This window comes from Sminthopsis crassicaudata, chromosome 1 (assembly GCF_048593235.1).
Source record: "Sminthopsis crassicaudata isolate SCR6 chromosome 1, ASM4859323v1, whole genome shotgun sequence".
NCBI lineage: Eukaryota > Metazoa > Chordata > Mammalia > Dasyuromorphia > Dasyuridae > Sminthopsis > Sminthopsis crassicaudata.
In genome coordinates, this window is record NC_133617.1 from 55,509,848 (window position 1) to 55,534,480 (window position 24,633).

Below are 24,633 nucleotides of genomic sequence, written 5' to 3' on the forward strand. Positions count from 1 at the left end.
ATCTTCAGAGTTAATTGACCCAGGCCCAAATACTTTAGGCAAGTCACATCCCCTCTTGGAGCCTCAGTTTCCTCAATGGTCAAGTCAGGATAGTAATCCCTGGCTGGCCCAGCCCCCCAGAGCCCCTGGGATGCCTGAAAGAAATAATGGCTCTGAAATCCTTGGAATCACCAAGAGCTGGGTAAATGTCAGCTCTTTGTATCATTCTCGCAAAAGAATCTACCTGCAGTGTTGGGGAGTTGTGTGAGCTGCCCTCTCTAATCATGACATATTCTACCAAGCAGGAAAGGATCATATGTGTCTGACTCCTGAGAACCAGCTGAACTAAATTTGAAGAGGTTGGTCCTTAACCTGAAGGTTGGCTAAGAAGTCCTGGCAACTTAAGAGATAAATAGGGAAGGAATTGCCTTTGTGGAATACCCATCTTGAGGAAATCAGCCCACCCAAAGTCCTTCAGGGACCTGCCCACATCCTGCAAGGGGACTGTGCATCTTCATCGAAGAAAACATTTTTATTTTCACTGACCTCTACTAGAAATTTACTGTGTCCTTCCATTATTGAAAAACATGATTTAGACCCATAAACTTCACTAGCCTGACTGCAAAGAGGGTCAAGGATACACAAAGCTGCTGCTTTCAGAATGCCCTGATCTCAGGTATTAAAATAATAAAAAACTCCTGCTGACTAAATGTAACATTTAAAGGTTGCAATAATAAATAAACAAATAAAAAAACCCTGCTGGCTTTTGTATAACATTTAAAGGTTGCCAAGTACTTTACTACATACATTACCTTCAATGATCCCTACAACAATCCTGTAAGGTAAATCCTGTGGGTAGGGTCCCCTTTTCACAGATGAATAAATTGAGGCTTAGAAAGGTAGCCCTCATGATGCTTCCAGCTAGTAAGGGGCAGAGGCAGGGTTCATGCTACAGTTTTCCCCTTAGTCCATAATCTTTCCAGAGTGCCTTGCTTCCTCCCTGGGTATTGATCCTGCCTTCTTCTATCCCTTGGAGAAATACTCAGGTGGAGCCAATCTTTTCCAACATATTCCCATGTATCCCTGAAAGGAGAATGGTCTTATTTCCTTCGGGGTTCACCATAGGCACTAGGGGTCTGCCCCTGCCCACTGCATGTCCTATTTCTGCCCTTATCTCTCTTCACCCCTTAGTATTCCAAGGCTGCTTTAAAAAAAAAAAAAAAAAGTGACCTCCTTCTATGGAAATTGTTTTGCTTGACTAAATTATTTGTCACAAGGATTTTCTTTTTCTTTTTAGTGTGAGAGAAATGGAAGGAAGAAAACAAATGATTATTAAAAATAATTGAATTTTTTAAAACTTAAAAGAAAACTAGCCTCCTTAAAGATGGATGCTGCTTCATCTTTGTATCTCAGCACTAAGCTTGGTGCCTGACACAGAGATGGAAGGATTTGGAGGGCATAGAGTCTGTCTCCCTCTGCCCTTCCCTCTTGGCCCACTATTCATTCTACAAATGAGGAACTAAAATAACAGATATCTAATAAAGGTCTGCATTTTCATTTTGCTGCTTTACAAGTCAGAGAAAGTAATACCAATAAATCATGCCAACAGAGCTCCATTGTTACAAAACACTGCCTTCACTGTAGCTCTGTGAAGTAGGTAAGTGAAGTATTTAATTTTAGTTAACATTTCTCAAAATGTGTGTTTTTTGTTTTTAAGTGTACTAGGTACTTTATAAACATTATCACTCTGGGACCTCAAACCAGCTCTGGGAGGTAGGTGCTATTTTTAGGAACTTTTACTGAGAAAATTAAATCGGAGTTAAATGACTTGGCCAGGGTCACACAGCTGTTTAAGAGCCCGATGCTGCATTTGAACATGTGTCTTTTTGGCTCCAGGACCAGTGCTTTATCCAGTTTATTAGCTGTCCCCAATACAAGTATTATTAACTCTGTTTTACATGGAAGGAGGAACCTGGAGCTCTGAGAAATTGCATGATTTGCCTATGGTCACAGAGCTAGTAAATGGCAGAGAGGAGATATTGCAAGATCTACCTACCCCTGCTTTCTTCCCCTTGTAATTCATCTAAATCAATGCCAGGCTAATCTTCCTTATACACAGATATATGTCCATGTAACTTCTACCCCAAAATCTTCAGTGGCTTCCGAAAATGTCATTGCCTGGCATTCAGGACCCTTCATCATCAGAAGCTTTCCAGGTTTCAACCAATACTCCTTTTGTTCTTATTCTAACAAAGGCTCATCCCAATGTCTTTAAATGGATCTCCACTGGGGTTCCAGTTAAATGTGGTTCTGTCCCAGTCTGCTTTTCATCCTTAATATGGTTACAAATTGAATTCTAGACAACACAGAGGGAAGGAATCCTAACATAAAATTTGACCAGGGAATATTAGTACTTTTAAATTCTCTATGGCCATTAATTAATAGAACCACTTTTAAACCTTTAAAATTGAGAGCAATCTTAAAGCTCATCTAGTCCAACCCCTTTGTTTTAGTGTGACACAAAGGCTTAACACAGTATGAAGGCACTTGATTAATATTTGTTAGAATTGAATTTATTGGCTTTGAAGCTGAATTGTAATGCTTCCTAGTTAACCATGGATAAGCTTCTTAAATTATGGCCCTTCAGCTCCTCATTTATAAAATGGGGCTAACTGCCCTACTTGCCTTATAAGATTATTATGAGGAAAATTAGGAAACCTTAAAATACTAGATAAAGATCAATGACTATTTTACAGAAAAGAAGCTGTAGATTTAGAAGTGGAAGAAGCTTTACAGATTGCATCATTTTACAACTAAGGCTTACAGAAGTGATTCGCCCAATGGTAGGTAGCAAAGCTGGATCATGTACCTCCCTTCCTTCTGTTGTATGTTGTATGATTATACAAGGCCTTGAGCCTAGGAAATTAAGCAGAGCCCAAAGTGGAAAGCCAGGTTTGAGGTTGCCAATGCAATCTCTTTTCCATAAGGCTAACAGGTAGCTGCAACTCCAGCTGCAAACAGCTCTAGATACTATATTCCAGTCAGCAACATAGATAGAATTAATGCTGCTGGCTATTCAGATGGGAAATTTCCTTTTAATTTTAACTCTAGCACAAGGAAGGCAGCCATCAGGGCAAGATCGAGATTAAATGAATTCATTAAGGAAGGAGACAGATCCCATTCCACATTTTGGCGCCTTAAAACTTAAATCGGTGGTTCTGTTGGCACAATTCTGTTTCATATGAGCTCCTAGAGAAATGAGAATACAGGAGAGAGAGAGGGAGAGGGAGAAGGAGAAGGAGAGGGAGAGGGAGAGGGAGAGGGACAATAGGAAATGGAGGAGTGCTGAGTTGGGCAAAGGGGAGGGAAGAGCTGCAGGTATGAATAACTGCTAGTTTGTTCACAGCTGGGTAGACCAAACACATCATTACACAATGTTGAGAGGGCTCTAATTGTGGGGACATGTGCACACATTTTCAGACACACACACATACATACCCAGAGACTACATATAATACAAATGTGTGATTTGGTGCTGGAAAGAACTTAATATTCACTCATTAGTATGTACAGCAAATAAACCAGAGAATTACAGAATCAGAATAATAAAATTTTAGGGAAAGGACCTTAGAGATAATTTTAACCCCATCCCCCCTAGTTTTATGGAAGAGGCCCAGAAAGGTAAAGTGTTTTTCTAATCCTCCCCCAGCTGCCAGGCTGAAGAAGTGAAGGAGGTTAACTGTGGTGCTGGGGCTGGGTACTTCCAATCAGAACCAAGAAAACAGCAAAAGCACCAGGAGGGAAGCTGGGCCAGCTCTGCTGGAGAAGTTGTCTGTGCTGATTTAGATGGTCGGTATGGTAAATAGGCCAACTGTAGGGAAGGTGAGCTTCCAACAGGGTAAACAAGCTTCCTGGCAGTCCCAAGGTGACTCCCCTTCACCCCAGTGACTTGACAACAGTTTTGCAAGTGTACTGAGATGAGCAAGAGGCAGTTCTGCCCACGTGGCTCACTACTCCAGAGGGCGAATGCTTCTTCTGAGTCTCTGATCCAGCAGCAGAAGAAAACGGTTAAGAGCCACCAGGGCAGACTAATCCTGTATCTTCTCATGTGCTAACAAGCAGAGGTTCTCTGGACTGGTTAAACTTGCTTCTTGGGAGAAATTCCTAAGAAGCCAGAAAAACCCACTCATAGAATTCTTGGCAGCCTTGCCCATTTCATGATACAACTGCCACCTTGTGATATTGCTGCAAAGGCAGTGGCACAAGTGGCTTTCTAGCAGAACCTCTATTTCTGTGGTTACACTCTTTAAAATGACACTTGATCCTTTGCCAGCTAGAAGAACCTCAAACCTCTTACCTTTCACTGTCTTCAACAAAAAAACCAAGCCAACCCTTAGCAGCTCCCCCTATTCAGTTGTCTCCAGATCAGTCTCTGAATCTCTCCCCTAAAGCTCCAGGCAGAAGAATTCATCTAGTGACATGGGGGCTGCTCAAAGGTGTCAGAGTAGTGGTCAATGGTCATCATGTGATGGAAGTTCAAAGAGCATAATAAGTACTCCCAAGGCCACATTGTGCTTTATTCATTTAAGAACAAAGAAGGGAGGGTCTATTCTCCTTCTGATATTTGAAATCAGGAGTCTCCAAGCAGAGCTGGCAGAATTGTCTCAGGAGAGTAGTATCCAACAAAAACATATCAAAACATTATCTGAACACACAAAACCACTAAATCTCAGTTATGTCTAAATTTAACCCCGGGCTTTAGATGCAAAGTTCTAAGGAATAACAGTCTGAGGGCAATTCACATAAATATCTATTTACAGTTACCCACTAAATTTGAAGAGAAGTCACTATTAAGTTCTATATTATTTATAATTACCAAAAGAGCTTCAAAGGACAACTCCCCAAACCCATAGGCTCCTCTGCCATGGTTAAGGAAGAGGATTAAAAAGGAAGGAGGCAGAGTGGAAGGCCAAAAAATCATCTCCTCCCTGGGGCATTTTAGCCCAATCCCCCCTAATTTTATGGAGGAGGACCAGAAAGGTATAGTGTTTTTCTAATCCTCCCCCAAGTCTAACTAATCTTAAGCAATCCAAAAACTAGAGAGCTGCTATTTACATGCTGAAAATAGCTAAGGTAACTAATTAGTCTAAGTTGGCACAACCACTGGTCCATGATAAGTAACTGCAAACCAACCACTGAGTTCAGGAGCACATGAAGATCAGGGTGGGGAACGATGCAATACAGCACGCCACTAGGAAATTAATATGCAGACAGCACTGCAGACTTTTGTCAGATAGAAGTCTCATCTTCCCACATCTACTAAGGGAATGGGGAACAGAAGAGGGGAAAACACAACGGATATAAAGTAAAAAATACCCAAAGGAAAGCCTCCAGATCCCCTGAACTGGGAATAAATACTGGCTGGATAGTTTCTATTAGTGCTGACAGCTGGTGAGGGAGGCACCATAATCAGGGGTCAGAACTGATTTAAGGGACTATGTTTTAAGTTAAAAACATAGAACAGACTGTGAGAGCTTAATGGGATTAAAGATTTTGAATTTCAGAGACTAAAGGGGATGAGAAATGAAGAATATAGTTTATTAGCCCTGGAAGAGAAGTTGGAACATATCTGAGTGTTAGAATGAGTAGCTCATTTAGTCCAATCACCTCTTTTTTACAGATTAAGGTGCTCAGAGAGCAGTAATAACCTGCCAAAGGGTATCACAGAAAGCTGGTGGCAATGTCTGGCCTTCTGACTCCTAGCCCAGGGCCCTTTCCTTTGAACCAGATAGAAAAGGCAAAGTTTAGACCCTGAAAATTAGATCATCAAGAGCCAAAAAAGACAGAGACCTTGGAGGAATGCATTTTTTTCCACTGGTTCCTTTGATTCAATAGCAAATCATCAGAGAGCAGCTCTAAAGACTAGAACTAGGGAAGCCTCAAGTCTATCTCAACCTACTTCCCAGACCCTGTTAGCCTCTGAAGAGGTGGGAGTATCAATCTGTAGCTTTGAGGTTTTGGTGGGGTTTTTGTCTGTGGGGAGTTTATGGACTGAATGAATAAGCTAATTCTTGATCCCAACAACCAGGGAGACAAAATATGAAGGAAACTAAAGAGGCTATAAGGGTTAAAAAATCTACCAGGCTCTGCCTCTTTCTAATAAGCTTTCTGGAAGCTGTGCCAATCGAAGTCTCCAAACTAATTTAATGCAACAAAGATGAATTAATTCAGGTCTTTGGTGCAATTAAAACTAAAAACTAAACTGGACAAAGACATACCCTGATTTTCAGTTGATAAAGATGATAAAGCCATTTCCCTACAATATTTGAGGAGCACAACCTCTATTCCTTTTTTTCTCAGGTGCCTCCAAGTTATATTTCCTGGGCAAGCCATGCAATTCATGTCTTTCTGGTTAAAAACCAGGTGACAACCTGGTATGTAGCTGTGGCTGGGCCCCCCAGAGATTTCATCAACACCTTCTGACTGACTGGAATAAACTGGTAGCCCCAAGTCATCAGCAGGAAGAAAAATTCCTGTGAAATTAGCAAGAAAGCATAAAACAGAAAACACGATTGCTTAAAAGCTGACAAATCTAGGGCAGGAAGGAGAATGTGTACACCACCCCCCTTTCCCTTTTTCCTACCAGTAGTAAGCTCATAACCTTAGCAAGTAAAGCACACTCCATCTAACTGCCGGTAACTGACCTAAAGTGGAGCTACTTGTGGGTAAAGTGCTCAAGTAGCAACCCTACTGCACTTCTGGTGACCTTTGCTACTGGGATTTTTTACCTAAACCCTTCCAAAAATGTTCTTCCTGGATCATCATCTTCCAGGATGGTCAGAACATATAGAAACAAAGGCAGAGGAGACTTCTGAGGGGTCAGGTGTAAGTCAGGCCAAAGACCGGAGATGTCCATATATTAATGATGCTGCTTTTAACTCAAAGGGAAAGGGAGAAGGGGGGAGAGAAGAGATATAGAAAGAGAAAAAGAGAGAGAAAGACAGAAAGACAGAAAAAAAGAAGGGAAGAAAAGAAGAGAAGAAAAGAGGGAAAGGGGAGAAGAGAAGAAAGAAAAGAGAAGAAAAGAAAAGAGAAAAGGGAAAGGGGAGAAAAGAAAAAGGGAACATCTACATGCTGCTTTAACTGCTGAGTGGTGGTTTACCCAATCCATTTCCCAGCCTTCATTTCAACTTGTACTTCTTGTCCCCTTTTGTGGTCTTCAGTCATGAGGTCACATTGCTTTTCACCAAAAGTAAATAGTATCACACACACCTGATACATAGATAGATATATATATATATATGTTGGAGAGTAATATTACAACCTACAGGAAAACTCTCTGCCAGGCCACAGATACCCTCCGGATATCAAGTTCTAACAGATAAGCATACACAGGCAGCCCACATGCTCAGCACCACCTGAAGGCCCAACGTGCAGGGACGTTGAGCAATTGGGGTGAGGAAATACTCCCTCTTCTGTATAAGCTGCTCACAGGCAGCAGGTCTTCCTCTTTGAAGGCTGGTGGACAGGGAGGTGGAGAAGAGGAAGGAGTTTCCTTCAGATTTGGGCTCTACCTTCTTGGAGCCTCCATAGAAGGGTTGAAGTGCTTTAGTGAAACTTTTCTCATCACACCTACCACTTGAAGAAGACCAGTCCCGCAAGTACTGCATAACCCAAGACCAAAAAGAGAACTTTCAAGAGACGATCATTCTTGTCTTCTAATTCTTTCACCAATATCTCAAAGAAAGTCACAAAAAGGAAAGTTCCTCCTGCAAAGCCCTGTAGTAGCACAGAGGCCACACTGCTGGCCACACCCTTGGTCCTTTCAATGCCCACACCAATCCCGATGCCCAAAGGGATCATCAAGCTCACTGTGACAGCCAGCTTGGCGGCATCTTTCATCGGCAATGAGCTCTTCGCCATGTTGATCCCCAAAGCCACAGCCACTAAAGTCTCATGAATGGCCACACCAACAAACAAGCTCATGACTTTGTCCCCCTCCTCTTGCAAGCCCAAGGCCAAGCCCTCAAAGATAGAATGGGCAGAAAGAGCAAACACGAGGCTGAAGAGACGGAGTGGGCTGGAGCGGGAGAGTTCTTGAACATTTAAGCCATGGCCATGGGAATGATGACCATGCTCTGGGTAAAAGTTGTGTCCACGGGAGTTTCCAATAAATGGGCTCTCGTACTCTGAGTCACTTCCCACATCAGAGCCTGCATTGAAGGTCTCTAGGTCAATGAATGAGGGCTTCTCCTTTCTGAAGGTCAAAATGACCTGCTCCACAAAAACAGTCATGAAGAACCCCAGAAGCATAATGGTCTCTGCTAAGGGATAATCTGTGGTGATGTTTCCAAGTTTCAGAACTTCTTGAAGCTGAAGCAAAGGACAAAAGAAAAATCATAAAAGACTCAGGAGTAAAACAATTGTGTCCATCCTCACAAAAAAACAACTTCATCACATAGTATCTGAGACAAAGGCCACTATGGCAACAGATCTTGTTTGAGGAAAGGCCATCATGGGACATTCATTCATGCATTCATCAAACATTTACTGACCCCTCATTTGTGTGAGACATTCTAGAGAAATACACACCTGTGCTTTAGGAGTTTGCCATTAATAGGGGCAAAGGAAAATACCAAAGTAATTAGAACACAAGGCAATATAAGATAATTATAGCTAGTAATAATAATTACTAATTATATTGTACTTTGTTTGCAAAGCACTTTACATATATTACTATCCCTCATTTGCTGAGTGACTGAATGATACGAACAAAGAGTCTTGGATTATTATTGAAGGCTTCCTGGAGGACATGACATGAACCAGGTCCTAAAAAGCTAAAAACGATTTTAATATAAAGCTAACAGGGTTTTAATATGGATAAACAGGAAAAGGGGTAGGAAGGGGTAAGGATATCCTATGATCAAACAGGAAAAATGATAATGGGATAATAAGTGGGATAGTAAGTTAGCAGATAGTATGTAGATAGTATTTTGGCTAGAATGGAGAGTTCATTTAGGAAACTAGAAACACATAAGAATAAAAAGATGGGTAGGACCTGTGACTAATATGGACACATGTTTTACATAATAATGTGTATAAACTATATCAAACTGAATATCTTAAGAAGAAGAAAGAGAAGGAAGAGAGAGAGAAAAATTTGGATCCCAAGATCTTGTGAAAATGAATACTAAAAATTTTCTTGACATGTAACTCAGGAATGAGTGAAATATTATTTAAAAAAAAAAAAAAAGAAAGAAAGATGGGTAGGGCCTAAACTGTGGAGGATCTGGAACGTCATGCTAAGACAGTTAGCTTCAGCATGGAAAGAAACTGAGAAGTTTTAAACAGGGATCAACATATTCATTTTGTTTATCAGGACGACGATTAGTGAGGCAAACAACTAAACTCATTAAAAACAACTAAGGTTATTGCAATAATCTGGGTATAAAGTAAAGGACCTGAACCAGGATGGGAATAGTGGAAATATATAAAAAAGGGGAAGAGGAATGAAAATTTACAAAGGCAGTATTAATAGGACTTAGTGACTGACTATATGGAAGGGTTAAAGTCAAAGGTGACTCTTAGGTCTGGAGCCTGGGTAATTTCAAAGTAAACTTACAGATTTCAAGACCAAGGAAAAAAAAAAAAAAAAAGGTTATTAAAATCATTGTCCTTCATAGGGAACTAGCCCAGGGGGGAGTTCAGCAATGACAGTAAAAACAACAACAAGGTTACACTTTCCACAAGTAATTAATCTGGGATATTTCTGTGGCAAATTGATGTTCTAGAGGGGAAACCAGGAATTCATTCAATTCAATAAATATTTTTAAACCATCTACTGGGTGAAATTCTGGAAAAGGAACTAGGAGCCAGAGTGCTGTGCTAGATATCAAGGGAATTATTAAGTTTAGATAAGACAATCCCTGTTTCATGGAAGTTAGTCCAATAGGTAAATTACTCTAAAACACAAGAATAATATGTGATCAGATAAGGATTTTAGAAAAGTGCAACCACACATGCTTCCAATAATGCTGACACATTCTCATTCTCATTGCAGGACAGCCAAAGGAGAGAAATCTCAATATTTTTACCAGCATTCATTATCATGTCCCATTGAAAACCTTGGTGAAACCTAGCCCTCAACCCTTCAGTCCCATACTCTGAACAGAGGTGAGCTGCTATCACAAGAATGGCAAACAGCAAATTGTGACACAAGGGGGTCAGAAAAACTTATTAGCACCTTGGGCAGCGGGCTGCCACTGGGCACAGAGATAGAAGAAGGCACAGGCAAATCCTTGAGCAACATTCCAGTTATCTCCCAGGAAACTGCTGCCACAATGGGGCCAAAGGAAACAGCCAAATCAAGTGGTAGTTTACTGCACCAGCACTTCCCAGTTCAGGGCGCAAACAAGCATATATGTGGTGATAAGAAACTATGAGTGAGTGGTGAGAATGATCAGTTAAATACAGGAAGAGGCCAACTGAGTCTCAAACACTGCAGCAGTAACATGCATGAGATCTGCTCCTGGATCTTTCTTACCTCAAGATGGATGTCACTGTGCTGAGTGGAGGCGTTCACTGTGGTCTTTGTTGGTCTGGGGTCAAGGCTCTGGCTGCCCCCCCCATATACACCAGAATTAGGGAAGTTAACACTGAGGACAGCTGTGATCAGAACCAGAGCACAGATACCTAGCTGAATTATGCCCACTGAGCTTACTTTAATCCCCTAGGGCCTGGAAAAGATACATCTTAGTAGAAAACATCAATGACATATGGGCTCAATTGTTATCATTTTTGAAATATGGTAGAATATTTCATGGAGGACACTAAGAAAATAAATATGGAATTCTCTTAAATATTTACACTTCCAAACTTGGAGCCATAACTTGTCATCATGAATGCTCCATCTTGGTTAGGACAGTCTCTTCATTGTCCCTCTTGAAACATGGAGCTCATTTTCACCTTGTTCATGAAATGCCCTTGAGCTAGAAAACTTCTTTCTCTGCCTATTCAATCCTCTTCCCTTTGGCAAGACCCAGTTCAAGCCCCATCCCCTTAGGAACCTGTCCCTGAGCCCTCTACAACCTAAAGTGTTCTCTCCTTCTATATCCCTTTTAGATTTACTGTCTGCCCAATGCTTCTGGCTTATCATATTCTGACCTGTGTTGTTACATGTGTGTGCGTGCATATGTGTGTGCACGTGTGTGTTTGCTACCCAGTTAGAAGATAAATAATTCAAGAGCAGAATCAGATCTCAGAATGTTTGACATAGACAGAAATTTATAAAACATAATGCCACAGTACGAAGGACACTTACAAAAAAAAAACATACAATGTCAGAAATAGACAGAACCTTCAAACATAGAACATAAAATGTCAGAAATAGAAAGCTCCTTAAAACACAGAATATACTATGTCAGGGTGGGAGAAAAAAAACAACAACACATTAGAACATTGAAGACAGAATGTCAGAACTGGAAGAGACCTCCAGCTGAAACAGACTGTGTAAGGTCATCTACAGTCTAGAAATCCTCAACCGATTATGAGGAAGAGCGTCTTTTCATTTTCCTGAAACCCTAGGATCATTAAGGGGAGGGAGAAAAGCACTTTCGGTAAACTGAAGTAAACTTGTAGATGACAGTAAATTCCTTGAATAGACCTGAGAAGATCCATTTCAGGCTGTATTCTACTCCTTATTGGGAACCAAGGCAACCTGAGAAGGAACGTGGCCACAACCCCATCTTGGAGATCTGAGAGCTAAGTCTTTGGGATGTGCTGGCAGATAACCATGTACTGGTTAGGGCCCTACCTTAGTCACAGAATCATAAAGTGGGAGTCAGAAGAAACTTAAAGAAACTTAAAGGAAGATGCCAATCAACTCATTTTAAACTGAGGAAACTGTGATGGCCAGAAAGGTTCAATACTTTTGCCCAAGTTTGTCTTATGTTCTTTTAGATCTCTTATAATATTACACTCAGTGTCAAGCACATAGTAGGTACTCTGAAATCTGTCGAATGAATCACTGAGGGACCTTTGCTGAAAACTTCCATCCCAATAAGCAAGCATTCCTACCTTTTCTCTCACAGCAGGGAGCAAGGCATTGAAGCAGGTGGCCAGGAAAACGCCGCCTCCAAAAGAATTGCAGAGAGAAAGGATTTTCTTGGACCGGTGGGCTTTCTCATAATCAGCTTCGATGATCTTCACAGGCAGGATGGAGCCAAGCAGCATTAGGATAAACACCCCCACCAAACACAGCAACTTGGCTACTAAGATCTTCGTCATGTTGACAGCCAGGACCGCCCACCCGCTGGTGTCCCAAACCAAATGTAGTACAGGCCAACACTCTGGAAGTGCTAAAGGCCCCAGAGAAGCATCCAGGGACACATGCTTCCAAGCAGCAGCTGTGAATGTCAAGCAAGAAAATATTAAGGTTACATATTCTTCAACCACATGTCATGAGGTGTTCATCAACTTTGAGGGATAAGGAATGACTGCATTTCCTGCCATCTAAATTTCTCCACTAAAATGCTATTCCAATTCCTCATGATAACATGGAGGAAATCCTGGACTCTCAAAGGAAGTCACTGCAAGATATTTGTGGTATATCACAAAAAAACACAGATTCAGAGTAAGACCTGGGTTTGAATCTTGGCTCTGTCCGGAATTAAAAACACCTGCCACCGCTACCTGTGAGACCTTGGATGTGTCCCAATTGACCCTCAGTTTCTACATCTATAAGGTAAAAGGCTGGAACAAATGTTCTTTGAAGCTGTCTCCCAACCCTCATTCCCATGAGCTTAGAAAAGTGCCAGTTAGGAGGGACTCAAAACTAATTGTACCTCATTTTTCACCAAAAGAGAAGCTGAAACTCAGACAAGCTAAGACATTACTGGGACAATTTAGCTGCCTTGTAAGCCTAAATTTCTATATTTGTTGTATGGGGCTGTGTGTAAAGCACTTCACTTCACATTGCTATATGAATGTCAGTTATCACTATAATTACAGAAATGAATACTAGGAGTCAAGAACCCTGGATTCTAGTCTCAACTCTACCATTAACGAGAGCGGGCATTTAAATGATTACTGATTGACTGTGGATCGGGCATTTAAATGATTACTGATTGACTGATTGTGGACCCCTCCTTTAAGTCTAAATGAGGGGAATTTGATAAAATGATTTTGAAAATTCCTTCCAGGTAAGCAACCTTGCAAATGTAATATAGTGGGAACAGCATTGGCTTCAGAGTCAAAGCTCTTGGACTCAAATGCTGTTTCTACTACTTAAAATCACAGTGCCTTAGCCCAATCAATTAAGCAATGAGCATTTATCAAGATCTTACTGTGTATCAGGCACTGAGCTAATTTCTTGGGATACAAAGAAAAAAAAATGCAAAATACAAAGAAAAAATACAAACAGCTCCTACCTTCAAGGATTTTACATTCATTCTAAGCTGAGAGACACTTCAGGTTTCACCTGAAGTGCCACTTCCTCAGTTTCCCCTTAATTCCAATGATTTCCCTCAGACTATCTCCAATATACCGTTACAGTCCCCACACCCGGGGGGGAGCAGGTGTCTTTTGCCTCTTTTTGTAAATTCCAGCTCTTACCTCAATGCCTGGCCAACAGTAGGTGCTTAATAATTTTCACACCACACTACAAGGAAGGAATGAATGACCTCCACCACAAACTTATTAACATTACTTTCCACTGTTTACTGACAATGAGATAGTTACCACAAACCGCACACAGAATATCTACAATGTAACCTTACAAGGATAGACACTAGCAAGTGAGAGGGCTAAGAAAGGCCTCCCGCAGAAGGGAAGGTGGCCCCTGAGACCATTGTGGATGAGGTGCTCGGTGCTTTTAGTAAGGGGAGGACCCACGCTTGGTACGGAGGATGATCTTTAAGGGCCCTTCCAGTTCTGGATGCTGCCATGGGTTCAAAGCCTGAAGAGTAGGGTTAAGGATTCTCTTATCTGGAGTCAGGAGGACGTGGGTTCAAATGCTGACTCACTACCTGGGTGACCTTGGACAAGTGTCTCCTTTACATCATAGGCTCAGAGCAGAAAGGAAGATTCTGGTCCCACCCCCTCATTTTAAAAAGAAGAAACTGAGGATCAGCGGCGACAGGAAGAGAAGGTTCGCCCTGGTTTCGGGATCTCCGCCCCGCTCCCCCACTCCGCTGGGTCTCCGCTTCCTCCTCCTCCCCAGTTATAGGGTCTTTCTCAGCCCCTCAGTCGCATCCCGCCGGGATGAACGAGGGGTGGGGTCGGGCCTGGCGACATCGAGGAGGGCCGGAGACCCAGGCTCGACAGCAGTCAGTGGAGACGGCGGGTCTGGCCCCTCGGGCCTAGCTCCCTCGGCCCACTTGCTCCATAGCCCCAGCCCGCGGTCTCCGCCTCCCGCCCCGGCCGTCCACGGGTCGACGCCGCCACTTACTTCCCACCAGAAACAGCGCCCGCGGCCAAGTCGCCGCCTCCAGCGTCGGCCAGCCAACGCTTGCGATCCCGCCCCCTTCTCGGCGCTTTACCCCGCCCCTGTCGCCACGCTGCCGTCCAATTGGTGGCTTTTCATGCCAAAAAAAAACTTACTCTATTCATTGGCTTGGGCGACTATCAATCGCACCTACCGTCCGCCTACTCAAGCACCCAGTCGAATGGGGTTTAGAGAAAGTGTTTCACCCCCAGGGGTTGCAAGAGTGTTCCGAGGAAAAGGACTCGGAGAGAAACGGCTACCTGTATGGAAAAGGTTCTGGGTGGGGGGGTGGGGCGACTTTTGGTAGAGCTGTCCAAGAGAGCTAGTGCTGAATCTGCCTTGAATCGTCTTTGGGCCTTTCACAAATTATTTACCCAACCAGAGGGATAAGTCTACCGCAGTGTTTGGATGGGGGAAGTCTTCCTTTGGAAATTAACCCCAATAGCTCACATTTATTTCGACTCAAGGCACTTTTCTCCCAGAAGGCAGGCTCTAAGTGAGAACAGCAGATAGGGGTTTAAGATGGCTAAAGAGCTCCCAGCATTATATACGTTTCATATGGTGAACTCCTTGCTCTTTCTCATCCCCCCACATCCAATCTGTTGCCAAGTACCATCCATTCTATCGTCATAACATCTCTCCCATATGTGCCCCTCTACAATGATACTTCATCACCTAGGAACAAACTCTCGGCCCTTTAAACTTGAATTAGGCAGTAGTCTTCTAGTTGGTCTTCATCTCTCTAATCTAATTCATTCTCCACTCTGCTATCAGTTATTTTCCAAGTATTTGTTTTTCAAATATTTGCTTTTGATGTTCAATTGTGTCAGACTCTCTATGACTCCATTTAGGTTTTTCTTGGTAGAGATACTTAAGTGATTTGCTTCCTTCTCCAGCTCATTTTACAGATGAGGAAACTAAAGCATAGAGGGTAAAGTGATTTGCCCTGTGACACTAGTGTCTGATGCCAGATTTGAACTCAGGAAGGTGAATCTTCCTGACTCTGGGCCCAGCATTCTATCCACTGCACCACGTAGCTGCTCCAAGAAAGACTATATCACTCCAATATTCAGTATAGTCCAGTGGCTTACTATTAATTACCCTTAAAACCAAATGTAAAATCCTGATTTTTTTACTTCTTTCATAATCTGCTTCCTTTCAACTTTTCCAGTCTCTTTACACTTTCCTTCCTTCCACGGACCTTGTGATCCAGTGAAATTATCCTTGCTGTTCCTCAAACACCCATCCACCAACTCCATTAATTTTCACAACTGTCTCCCATCTCTGAAATGTTTCCCCTTATCATTCTTACCTCCTGGCTTCTTTCAAGTTTCAGCTAAAATCTCACCTTCTGCAAGAAACTTTTTTCCAGTTCCCCTCAATGTGATCATTCCTTTAAAATTGTCTCCATTTGTTATATAAATCTTGTTTGAACATAGTTATTCCCATGTTGCCTCCTCCATCATATTGTTAGTAGAGTATCAAAGGTTTTCACCTTTCTTTGTATCCCCTTTGATATAGTGCCTGGCACATGCTTGCTTGACTTGAGGGGAGGCAAAATTATCACACTACACTTCTATGTAGGATTAGGTGGCTCCCGCTGCATATTCATTGTCATCAAAGTGGAAAAATCATAGGATTTGGAGTAAAGAGACAAATTTGAATTCTAGATGTGACCTTGGGCAAGTCATTCCACTTCTTTGCTTCTTTTTCTACATATTTCCACTGCCCAGAATTGTTGTGAATAGGAAATTTTGTAAACATCAGATCATGGTAATATATTGGTATCACTTATTATTGGTGCTATCACCATAAATTTAATCAATATAATTTCTAGCATATTATCCTAAAGCAACTGTATTTTCAATGCAGTTTTTAGCAGCATTTGAAGCACAATATGCCAAATGATAGTTGCTTTTAAAAGTAGTCACATAAGGATTACTTCAAATATATCTCCAATAGGGTACCATTGCTAAGACACATTTTTTGGAACTCTTTAGAGTCAGACAAAGCACTCAATTTCATTATTTAACAGACATTTTATTTTGGCCCTAACATATTCACTCTGAGATGAGTTCATATTTCTATGATACTTCATAATCCATGTTCCTCAAAAAAATTATATGAGGTTAGTATGAAGTAAAAGTATTATGGTCTCAGCACCCAGCAATTTCCTGGTCCAACTCTTCTGGCATCTTTGATATTTTACTATTAAAAGTCATCTAGTCTAATTTTACCTAAAGCATGAATTTTCAGCATTCCTGGCGAATGGTCATTCACTTTATATGTAAATACCTAATCCATTATCTGCTGAGAGTCCATTTCATTTTTGGATAGCTTTAACTATTAGGAAATATGTTCTTAGATCTATTACTATAAATGACTTTGCAATCACAGATATACAGCTCAGTGTGACATCTTTCCTGAGCTCCCTGATTATATTTTCATCTGCTTTCTACTTTTTTTCACTTGAATATCCCAGAGAGGTAATACTGTTGTGGAAAAAGAATTGGACCTAAACTCTGGTATAATTAAGAGAGATTAGTCTTGTGACAAAAGATGTGAGTTCCAGTCAACTTAGCCAGTTGCTACTTGTGTAACTTAAATGGACAAGTAACAAACTTCTCTGAACATTTGGGGGGCACAAAATTGGATTATATAAGCTTTTCTCAATTTACCTCAAGTATTAATAATCTCTCACTTTCCAATCTATCCTTCATAGATATGATAGGGTCATTCCGCATTCCAAAAATTTCTGAGGTCCTTGATACCTAATCTGACTTTTGCAATCTATTTCAAAATATTCCTCTTTAAGCAGTATAAATTCTGGTGAAAACTGAATTACTTAAGTTGCTCCCCAAACAAAATGTCAGTTCTCATGAAGCCCTTCTCCCCTCTAATGCCTGGAATGTATTTCCTCCTCAGTTCTACCTTTAAGTTCTACCTTAAGTGTCCACTACATGTACACAAGTAGTTGTAGTAGCTCTTTTTGTGGTGGCAAAGAATTAGAAATTGAGGAGATGCCCATCAAATGGGAAATGATTCAACAAGTTGTGGTATATGGATATAATGGAAGGCTATTATGCTATAAGAAATGACGAACAGGAAGATGTCAGAAAAACCTGTTAAGACTTATGTGAACTGATGCTGAATGAAGTGAGCAGAACCAGGAGAATATTATACATAAGTCACAGTAATATGGTACAATGATCAACTATAATAAACTTTTCTCTGTAATGCAATAATTAAAGATAATTCTAAAAAGATTCATATTGGAAAATGCTATCCTCATCCAGAGAAAGAACTATGGAGTCTGAATATAGATTGAAGCATACTATTTTCATTTTTGTAGCTTTTCTCTTTTGTTCTGTTTTTCTTTCACAACATGACCAATGTGGAAATATGTTTACTGCACATGTATAACCAATATTAGATTGCTTGCCATTTTGGGGATGGGAGAAAAAAAATTGAAACTCAGAGTCTTATAAAAAAAATGAAATTATTTTTACATATAATTGGAAAAAATAAAATACAATTTACCAAAAAAAAAAAAAAAATCCTTTGTCCAGGGGTACTAGGTAGTATAGTGAGATAGATCACTGGTCCTGAAGTCAGAAGGGCCTGAATTCAAACTTGACCTGACACTTACTGACAGTATGACTAGGCCAGTCACTTAACCCTGTTGTCTTTAAAAAAAAAAAAAGCAATCCCAATAAACTTTGAAGAGAAAACATCATCCAAATACAGAGAAAACTATGGAGACAATGTAAATCAACACATGCTATGTCCACTTTATCTTTTTTTGTTTGTTTTTCCCTTTTGTTCTGATTTTTTTTTCTCCCAATGTGATTCATAAGAAAATACATATTTTTAAAAATGTATATGTATAACACACACAAAAAAGTCTGTATATGTAACTGGAGGAAATTAAAAGAAAAAAAAAAAAAAAAAAAAAAGGAAAAGACTACTTAAGACAATTCCTAACCCTTATGTTCTCCCAACTATTTTTTCTTCCTTAAATTTTCCACAAACACCTTGCTCTTTCCCTCACTCCAATCATTCTCAACCTAGTATCATACTGCGTGCCTCTTACATTTTTGTCTCAATTCAATAACCCTGTTAAGTGCCAGATAGGTCCTGAGCTAAGTGAAGATACAAAAAAGAAGTCTCAACTCTAAAGGAGTTTACTATCTAATTTGCAGAAGACACAAAAGCTTGAAAATCATATCCCAAACCCATTCAAATCTAGCTGTGCAAGTCTTTAGAAAGATTCCTTAGTCCTCCAGCCTTTCACTTAGAAGGGGAGAAGCTACTAAGGATACAATAATAGGACAGCACAATGCAGAGGGTGGGTAGACTATTACTGTACCGGGAATCAGGAAGACCTGTATTCAAATCCCAACTCATGGCATTTAAGAGCCGTGTGACCTTTTCCTGTCCTTATCAATATCAAAAAGTTGGGCTCAAAAGCCTGTTAAGATTCCTTTTCCATTAATGTAATCTGTTTGCATTTTTGTTTTTCTTCCCAGTTTTATTTTTACCTTCTAAATCCAATTCTTCCTGTGCAACAAGAGAACTGTTCGGTTCTGCACACATATATTGTATCTAGGATATACTATAACATAACATGTTATAAGACTGCGTGGCATCTAGGGAAAGGGGTGGAGAGAGGGAAGGGAAAAATCAGAACAGAAGTGAGTCCAAGGAATAATGTAAAAAATTACCCAGGCATATGTTCTGTCAATAAAAAGTTATTTAAAAAAAAATTCCTTTTCCAATTCTAAATCTCTGGTTTTGTTGCTTATATTGTATATAATGCCATGATCTACCAAACATTGGTCTTAGTTCTGCTTTCTGGGATCAAACCCAACAGGCAGTAGTCCCTCTTGAAACTGCTAGTCCTTTAAATCCTTGATGAGAGCTATCATGTGCTGCCAATCTCCTTCATAAGTATTTTCTTCAATTGATCCTGACAGTTTGAATCACCTCATAATTCTATTGATACTCCTTCGGACTCACTCTAGTTTGTCAATCTCTTCCCTAAAATTCAGAATTTATTGCATGTGCAAAATTCAGGTGCAAGACTAAAATGAAGTCAGGAAGACAGGGACAACTAGGATTAGACCATGGAGTTTGGTAACCTAGGATTTCTTGGACTGGGAGCAAAGAAAGCATATTTTATTTCTTTTTCTGCCAATGTGGCAATTCTTGGGAAAGGTGGATGAGTTTGTGCTTTTTCTACAGGGTTACACATTCTGTTGCCACAACTACATAGCAGGTCATTAATCAGTTAGACAACTTTGTCATCACCTTGAAATCTTGAGCGAGTTGATTTTCTCTACAATCTCCTTCAATACTTCCAGGGATTAGTGACATCTTCAGGAGTCATGATCACTGCAGATCCCAGGATGGCCTTCATGAGCTGTGGCCACAGTATTCATAATATAATGAGTGGGTATTCTTGTGATGAACTTATTGGACTCAGACTAGACTGGTCTTCAGAATACATACCATCTATACTTAACAATTTTCCAGCCTGATGGGGCTGCCCGGATCTTGCATTTACCTGGAATAACCTTTTTAGATTTCAAGTCACCTCCTTTACAATAGAGTATGACTTCTAATAAACAAATGTTAGCTATTATTATTATTAAAGAAGCTGACCCTTTGTAATCAATGCTTCCTTTTAAAATATTCACCAACCATCTCTTTAATGGTTTCTTTCTAGAATTTTCCTGAGAAAAAAAATCTGACTTATAATTTGCACTCTTTCTCCCCCCTCCCTCCAAATTGGGACAATCTTGTGGTACCTTTTGTTTTTCCTTAATCTTATATGTATGGTGACTCATATCTATCTTGTTTCAGAAACTGAGAATGTAGTTTACCTAAATAATTTGAATTCAACTAGAGCAAACAGGTGCTCTCAATCAGCTTATCTTGGGCATCTACTTATTGCCCACCTATTTTGTCATTTATTCCGATACACCTTGAGAGGGCGCATGCTCCCCACCCTCAGAGATCTTCTAGCAGAGGCTCCTAACCAGATATGTTGTAGGGGATATTCCTTTTATATAGGATTGAAGTTGATGGTCACAGAGATCCTTTACAATATTAAAATTCTGTGATTTTGTGTTTTCCAATGCAACTCATACAACTTCAGACTTCAGATCTTTACTTCTCCCCAGTCCAATCTATCCTCCATTCACCTGCTTAAATGATATTCCTTAAGGACAAGTCTGTGTCATGCTGATGGCTACCACTTCCCATATCCCTATTATAACATAAGCTCCTTCAGGGTAGGAATTATCTTTCATTGCATTGTCATTGTATCCCCAGCATGTAGAAGAGTTCTTGACACACAGTAAGACTATAATATTTTTAAGGGTCTTTTAAATTGGCCAGCACAGTGCCATGGGAGGTTTGAGTGGCCCGGAAGTAATTTTCTGTGACTAGGGACTGCCCCAAGAGCAGGAGACTTGCCATGTCAAGATAGCTTCTTAATAGGAGACGGCTCCCTCTTATTGGATGTATGTAACCTCACAGACTCTTTTTAAGTCCACTGCAAGCAGGAGGTCTCTCTTTTTATCCTGGGGTAGCTGAGGTGAGTGGATGGATAACCAAGAGAGGTAAGGAGCTTGATAGTAAACATGTGGGTCTTCACACCATGTCACTGGGGAGTTAACAAGTCAGGGAGCATGTATAATAAAGGCTTTAAGTTTGCACATGACTATTCTTGAGCACATTATCGGTTATTAAATTATGATTCAAGAAATTGTAGCCAGAGATCTCTGAAGGCCTCAGAAGGCGAGCCGGGTAGAATTAGTTGACACTATAAAATTCGGTGGCCAGAGATACTCTGACGCCCTGGAAATTAGGAGAGACTGGCAATGTGAAATATCAGGTAATGCTAGGGCTTTCGCAAATGAAGTGATTGCTCAGGGTTAAGTAATAAAACGATACTTTACAAATTTTTTCATTCATTCTTCACTCATTTGATTCCAAAACCAGAAATATGAATGATGTAAGGACTGAACCAAAGATAAAGACTAAACTTGTCACTACCTTGCCTCAGTTGTTAACTTCAAGAAAGCCGAGACAAGCTATATTTACATAGTTGTAGTTTAAATTTAGAAAAATTAAAGCCATTCTCTAATTGATAAATGGTCATAGAACACAAACAGTCAATTTTCAGAAGAAATCAAAGCATTTAAGAGATATATTTTAAAATGTTCTAAATGATACTGACTAGAGAAATGCAAATTAAAACAATTCTGAGGTGCTACCGTATACTTATCAGATTGGCTAATAATATGACAGAAAAGGAAAATGAAAAATACTGGAGAGGATGGGGGGAAAGAGACACTAATGCATAGTTTGTGAAGTTTGTGATCCAACCACCAAACAATTTGGTTAACCCAATGACTATAAAACTCTGAATGCCCTTTGACTCAGCAATACCACTACTAAGGATGTATCCCAAAGAAATGAAAGAAAAAGGAAAAATACCTATATGTATAAAAATACATTTTTTTGTGGTGACAAAGAATTAGGAATTGAAGGGATGCCTATCAATTGGGGAATGCTTGAACAAGTTGTGGTTTTGTGATTGTAATGGAATATTATTATTCTATAAGAAATGATGAACATGAACTCAGAAGAAAAGACTAATACGAGCTGACACAAAATAAAGTGAGCAAAAAGAGTTCATTGCAGAGAGTAACAATAATATTGTAATAATGACCAATTGTGAAGAACTTAGCTACTCTGACTAATAAAATGATCCAAAAGATTCATGATGAAAAATGTTCTTCACTTCCAGAGACAGAAATGATAAGCTTTGAATACATATTTAAGCATTTTTTTCACTTTTAAATTTTATTTTATTTGCAACATGACTAATCAGAAATGATCTTTATGATTTCACATATGCAATGGGAATCATTTTGCTTGTCTTCTCGGTAGGAGGGGAGAAGCTTAGGAGACAAGAGAATTTGGAACTAAAAAAAATTTTTAAATGAATGTAAAAGCCAGTGTTTCTGAAAAAGGCCTCATTTTTAAAATGTATAATTGACTCAAATTTATAAGAATACTAGTCATTCCCCAATTGATAAATGATCAAAGCATATGAATAATTTTCAGATGAAGAAATATGGAAAAATCCTCAAAATCACTGTTGATTAGAGAAATGCAAATTAAAACTATTCTGAGGTACCACTCCATAACAGATTGGCTAACATGACAGGAAAAGATGATAATGTTGAAGTTATGTGGGAAAACTGGGACACTAATACATTGTTGGTGGAATTGTGAACTGATCCAGCCATTCTGGAGAGCAATATGGAATTATGCCCAAAAGGCTATCAATCTGTGCATATCCTTTCATCTAGCAGTGCCACTATTGGGTCTACATCCAAAAAAGATCATAAAAGAACTTACTGGAAAATGAGTAGATGCCCATCAATTAGGGAAAGGCTAAATAAGTTAATAGTATGTGAAAGTAATGGAATATTCTTGTTTTACAAAAAATTATGAACAGGCTTGTTTTAGAAAAGCCTGGAAAGATTTACATGAACTGATGCTGAGTGAAGCAAAAAGAAACAAACAAAAAAAAAAATGTATATAGCAACTAAAGATTGTATGATGATCAACTATGATAGACTTGGTTCTTTCTTAGCAATTCAGTGATCCGAGGCAATCCCAATAAACTTTAGATGGGAAAAAGTCATCCATATCCAAAAAGAGATCTATGAAGATTGAACATGGATCAACACACACTATTTTCACCTTTTTTTCCCTTCTTTTCACTCATGGTTTTTCCTTTTTGTTCTGATTTTTTTCTCCCAACATGAATCAAATGAAAATGTTTAAAAAAAAAAAATGAGTGCACATGTATAACCTAAAAAAAAAAAAATTAAAACAAAAGTTAATTTTTAAAATAAATGTTAAAAAAAAACAAATTTATGGCTAAAGGTGTGGGGGGTGGGGAATTCCTATGACTTATGTATCAGTGCCATGTCCAGATAGTCTTTCCTAAGCCATAGCAGAAGACAGCAACAGACCAGCATCAAGGCAGCACAATATTCAGGCAGCCCTGCCTGCAACATATCAGGAAACAAAGGCAGAACCCCCAAATCCAGATAACCCAGGCCTGAACCACAGCAGAAGCCATAGCAAAGAGCCAGGCAGACCTGGAGAGGTACACTACAAGAACAATCAATATCATCCGACTGGGCCTCTCAAGGTTAGAGAGAGTCAATTCTAGGTTTCTAATTATGCAAAAATGATCCAAAGAGAGCAGGGTTTTGTCAAAGCCAAAAACTAAGTTAAACCAAGGTGGTTTTTTTTTGTTTTGTTTTGTTTTTTTATAAACTGAAATCAAACTCAGGAGGGTACCATAGAGGAAAGTGCTTTGTCTTGGTCACATAACCATTATCAAACAAAGCTTTACCAACAACAACTAGAAGTCTGAGAATAAGTGCAATCTGACCCAAGCACAAAGCTGCAACCCAGACACCCATGGCTGGAGATATAAGTAAACAGAAGAAAATGCTGAACACAAGAAAGAAATATTATGGGTTAAGAGAAGCCCAAGAAATTAAGATAATAACTCTATATATATCAAAGCAAAGTCTTACCTAAAAAGAGAGAACAAAGACTAGAAAAATCTTTGGGAGAAAAATTAAACATTTTTTTTTTTTAATGTAGAATTTAACAGGAAGGAAAAAATGGAAGAATTAATAATAGCTTAGAACAGAAAGAGGCAAATTTACCCCAAAATGGAACTCTAAAAATTAAGAGTAGGCCAAAAAGAAAATAATGATTCCATGAGACAAGATATATTGAATCCCAACCAAAGATTAAAAAGAAAAAAAAAAAGAAAAAGGTAAGGGATATTTTATTAAAAAAGTAATCTGGATAACAAGTCAAAGAGAGATCATCCAAAAACAGCCATACTTCTAACAGTAAGGCTGCCATGGCAGTTTTTCTAAAAGTCCATCAGCCTTACTGGTATCAACTCTTCTAAAAGTCCATCAACAAGATTCATCTGTAATACCTGTTGAACTAATCCAACAATTGCTTCTTCTTCCACAGCCACAGTTTTAACAGAATGTTCTTAGCATCAAAGTCCTTGACATTGCCAAATGGCTCAGTGTCAAAAATGAATATGGTTT

General features: G+C 39.7%; 2 protein-coding genes and 1 long non-coding RNA gene across 6 annotated transcripts in view; 1 reads left to right on the forward strand and 2 right to left on the reverse strand.

Annotated features, from left to right (window-relative positions):
- The window catches only part of DIRAS1 (DIRAS family GTPase 1), a 45,104-nt gene extending 32,922 nt beyond the window's left edge, over positions 1-12,182 (reverse strand). Inside the window, exon 1 of the mRNA XM_074304448.1 lies at positions 12,055-12,182. The gene's annotated coding sequence lies outside the window, so the exon portion shown is untranslated. The remainder of the gene's footprint in view (positions 1-12,054) is intronic.
- Positions 1,669-10,126, forward strand: LOC141563421 (uncharacterized). Its single transcript, XR_012488417.1, has 3 exons — positions 1,669-1,752; positions 2,736-2,822; positions 10,040-10,126. It is a non-coding gene; the product is annotated as an uncharacterized LOC141563421 (long non-coding RNA).
- Positions 3,506-14,698, reverse strand: SLC39A3 (solute carrier family 39 member 3). Of its 4 annotated transcripts, none has more exons than XM_074304342.1 (3): positions 14,578-14,698; positions 12,055-12,383; positions 3,506-8,352 (listed from the first exon to the last, which is right to left on the reverse strand). In XM_074304342.1, the coding sequence occupies exons 2-3, from the start codon at positions 12,262-12,264 to the stop codon at positions 7,612-7,614; spliced, it is 951 nt and encodes a 316-aa protein (XP_074160443.1). In that variant the 5' UTR covers positions 12,265-12,383; positions 14,578-14,698; the 3' UTR covers positions 3,506-7,611. The 4 variants fall into 4 exon arrangements, with proteins under 4 accessions (XP_074160443.1, XP_074160434.1, XP_074160461.1 ...); XM_074304333.1 differs by lacking the exon at positions 14,578-14,698 and adding an exon at positions 14,426-14,524; XM_074304360.1 differs by lacking the exon at positions 14,578-14,698 and adding an exon at positions 14,004-14,371.
- Positions 14,699-24,633: the final 9,935 nt, after the last annotated feature.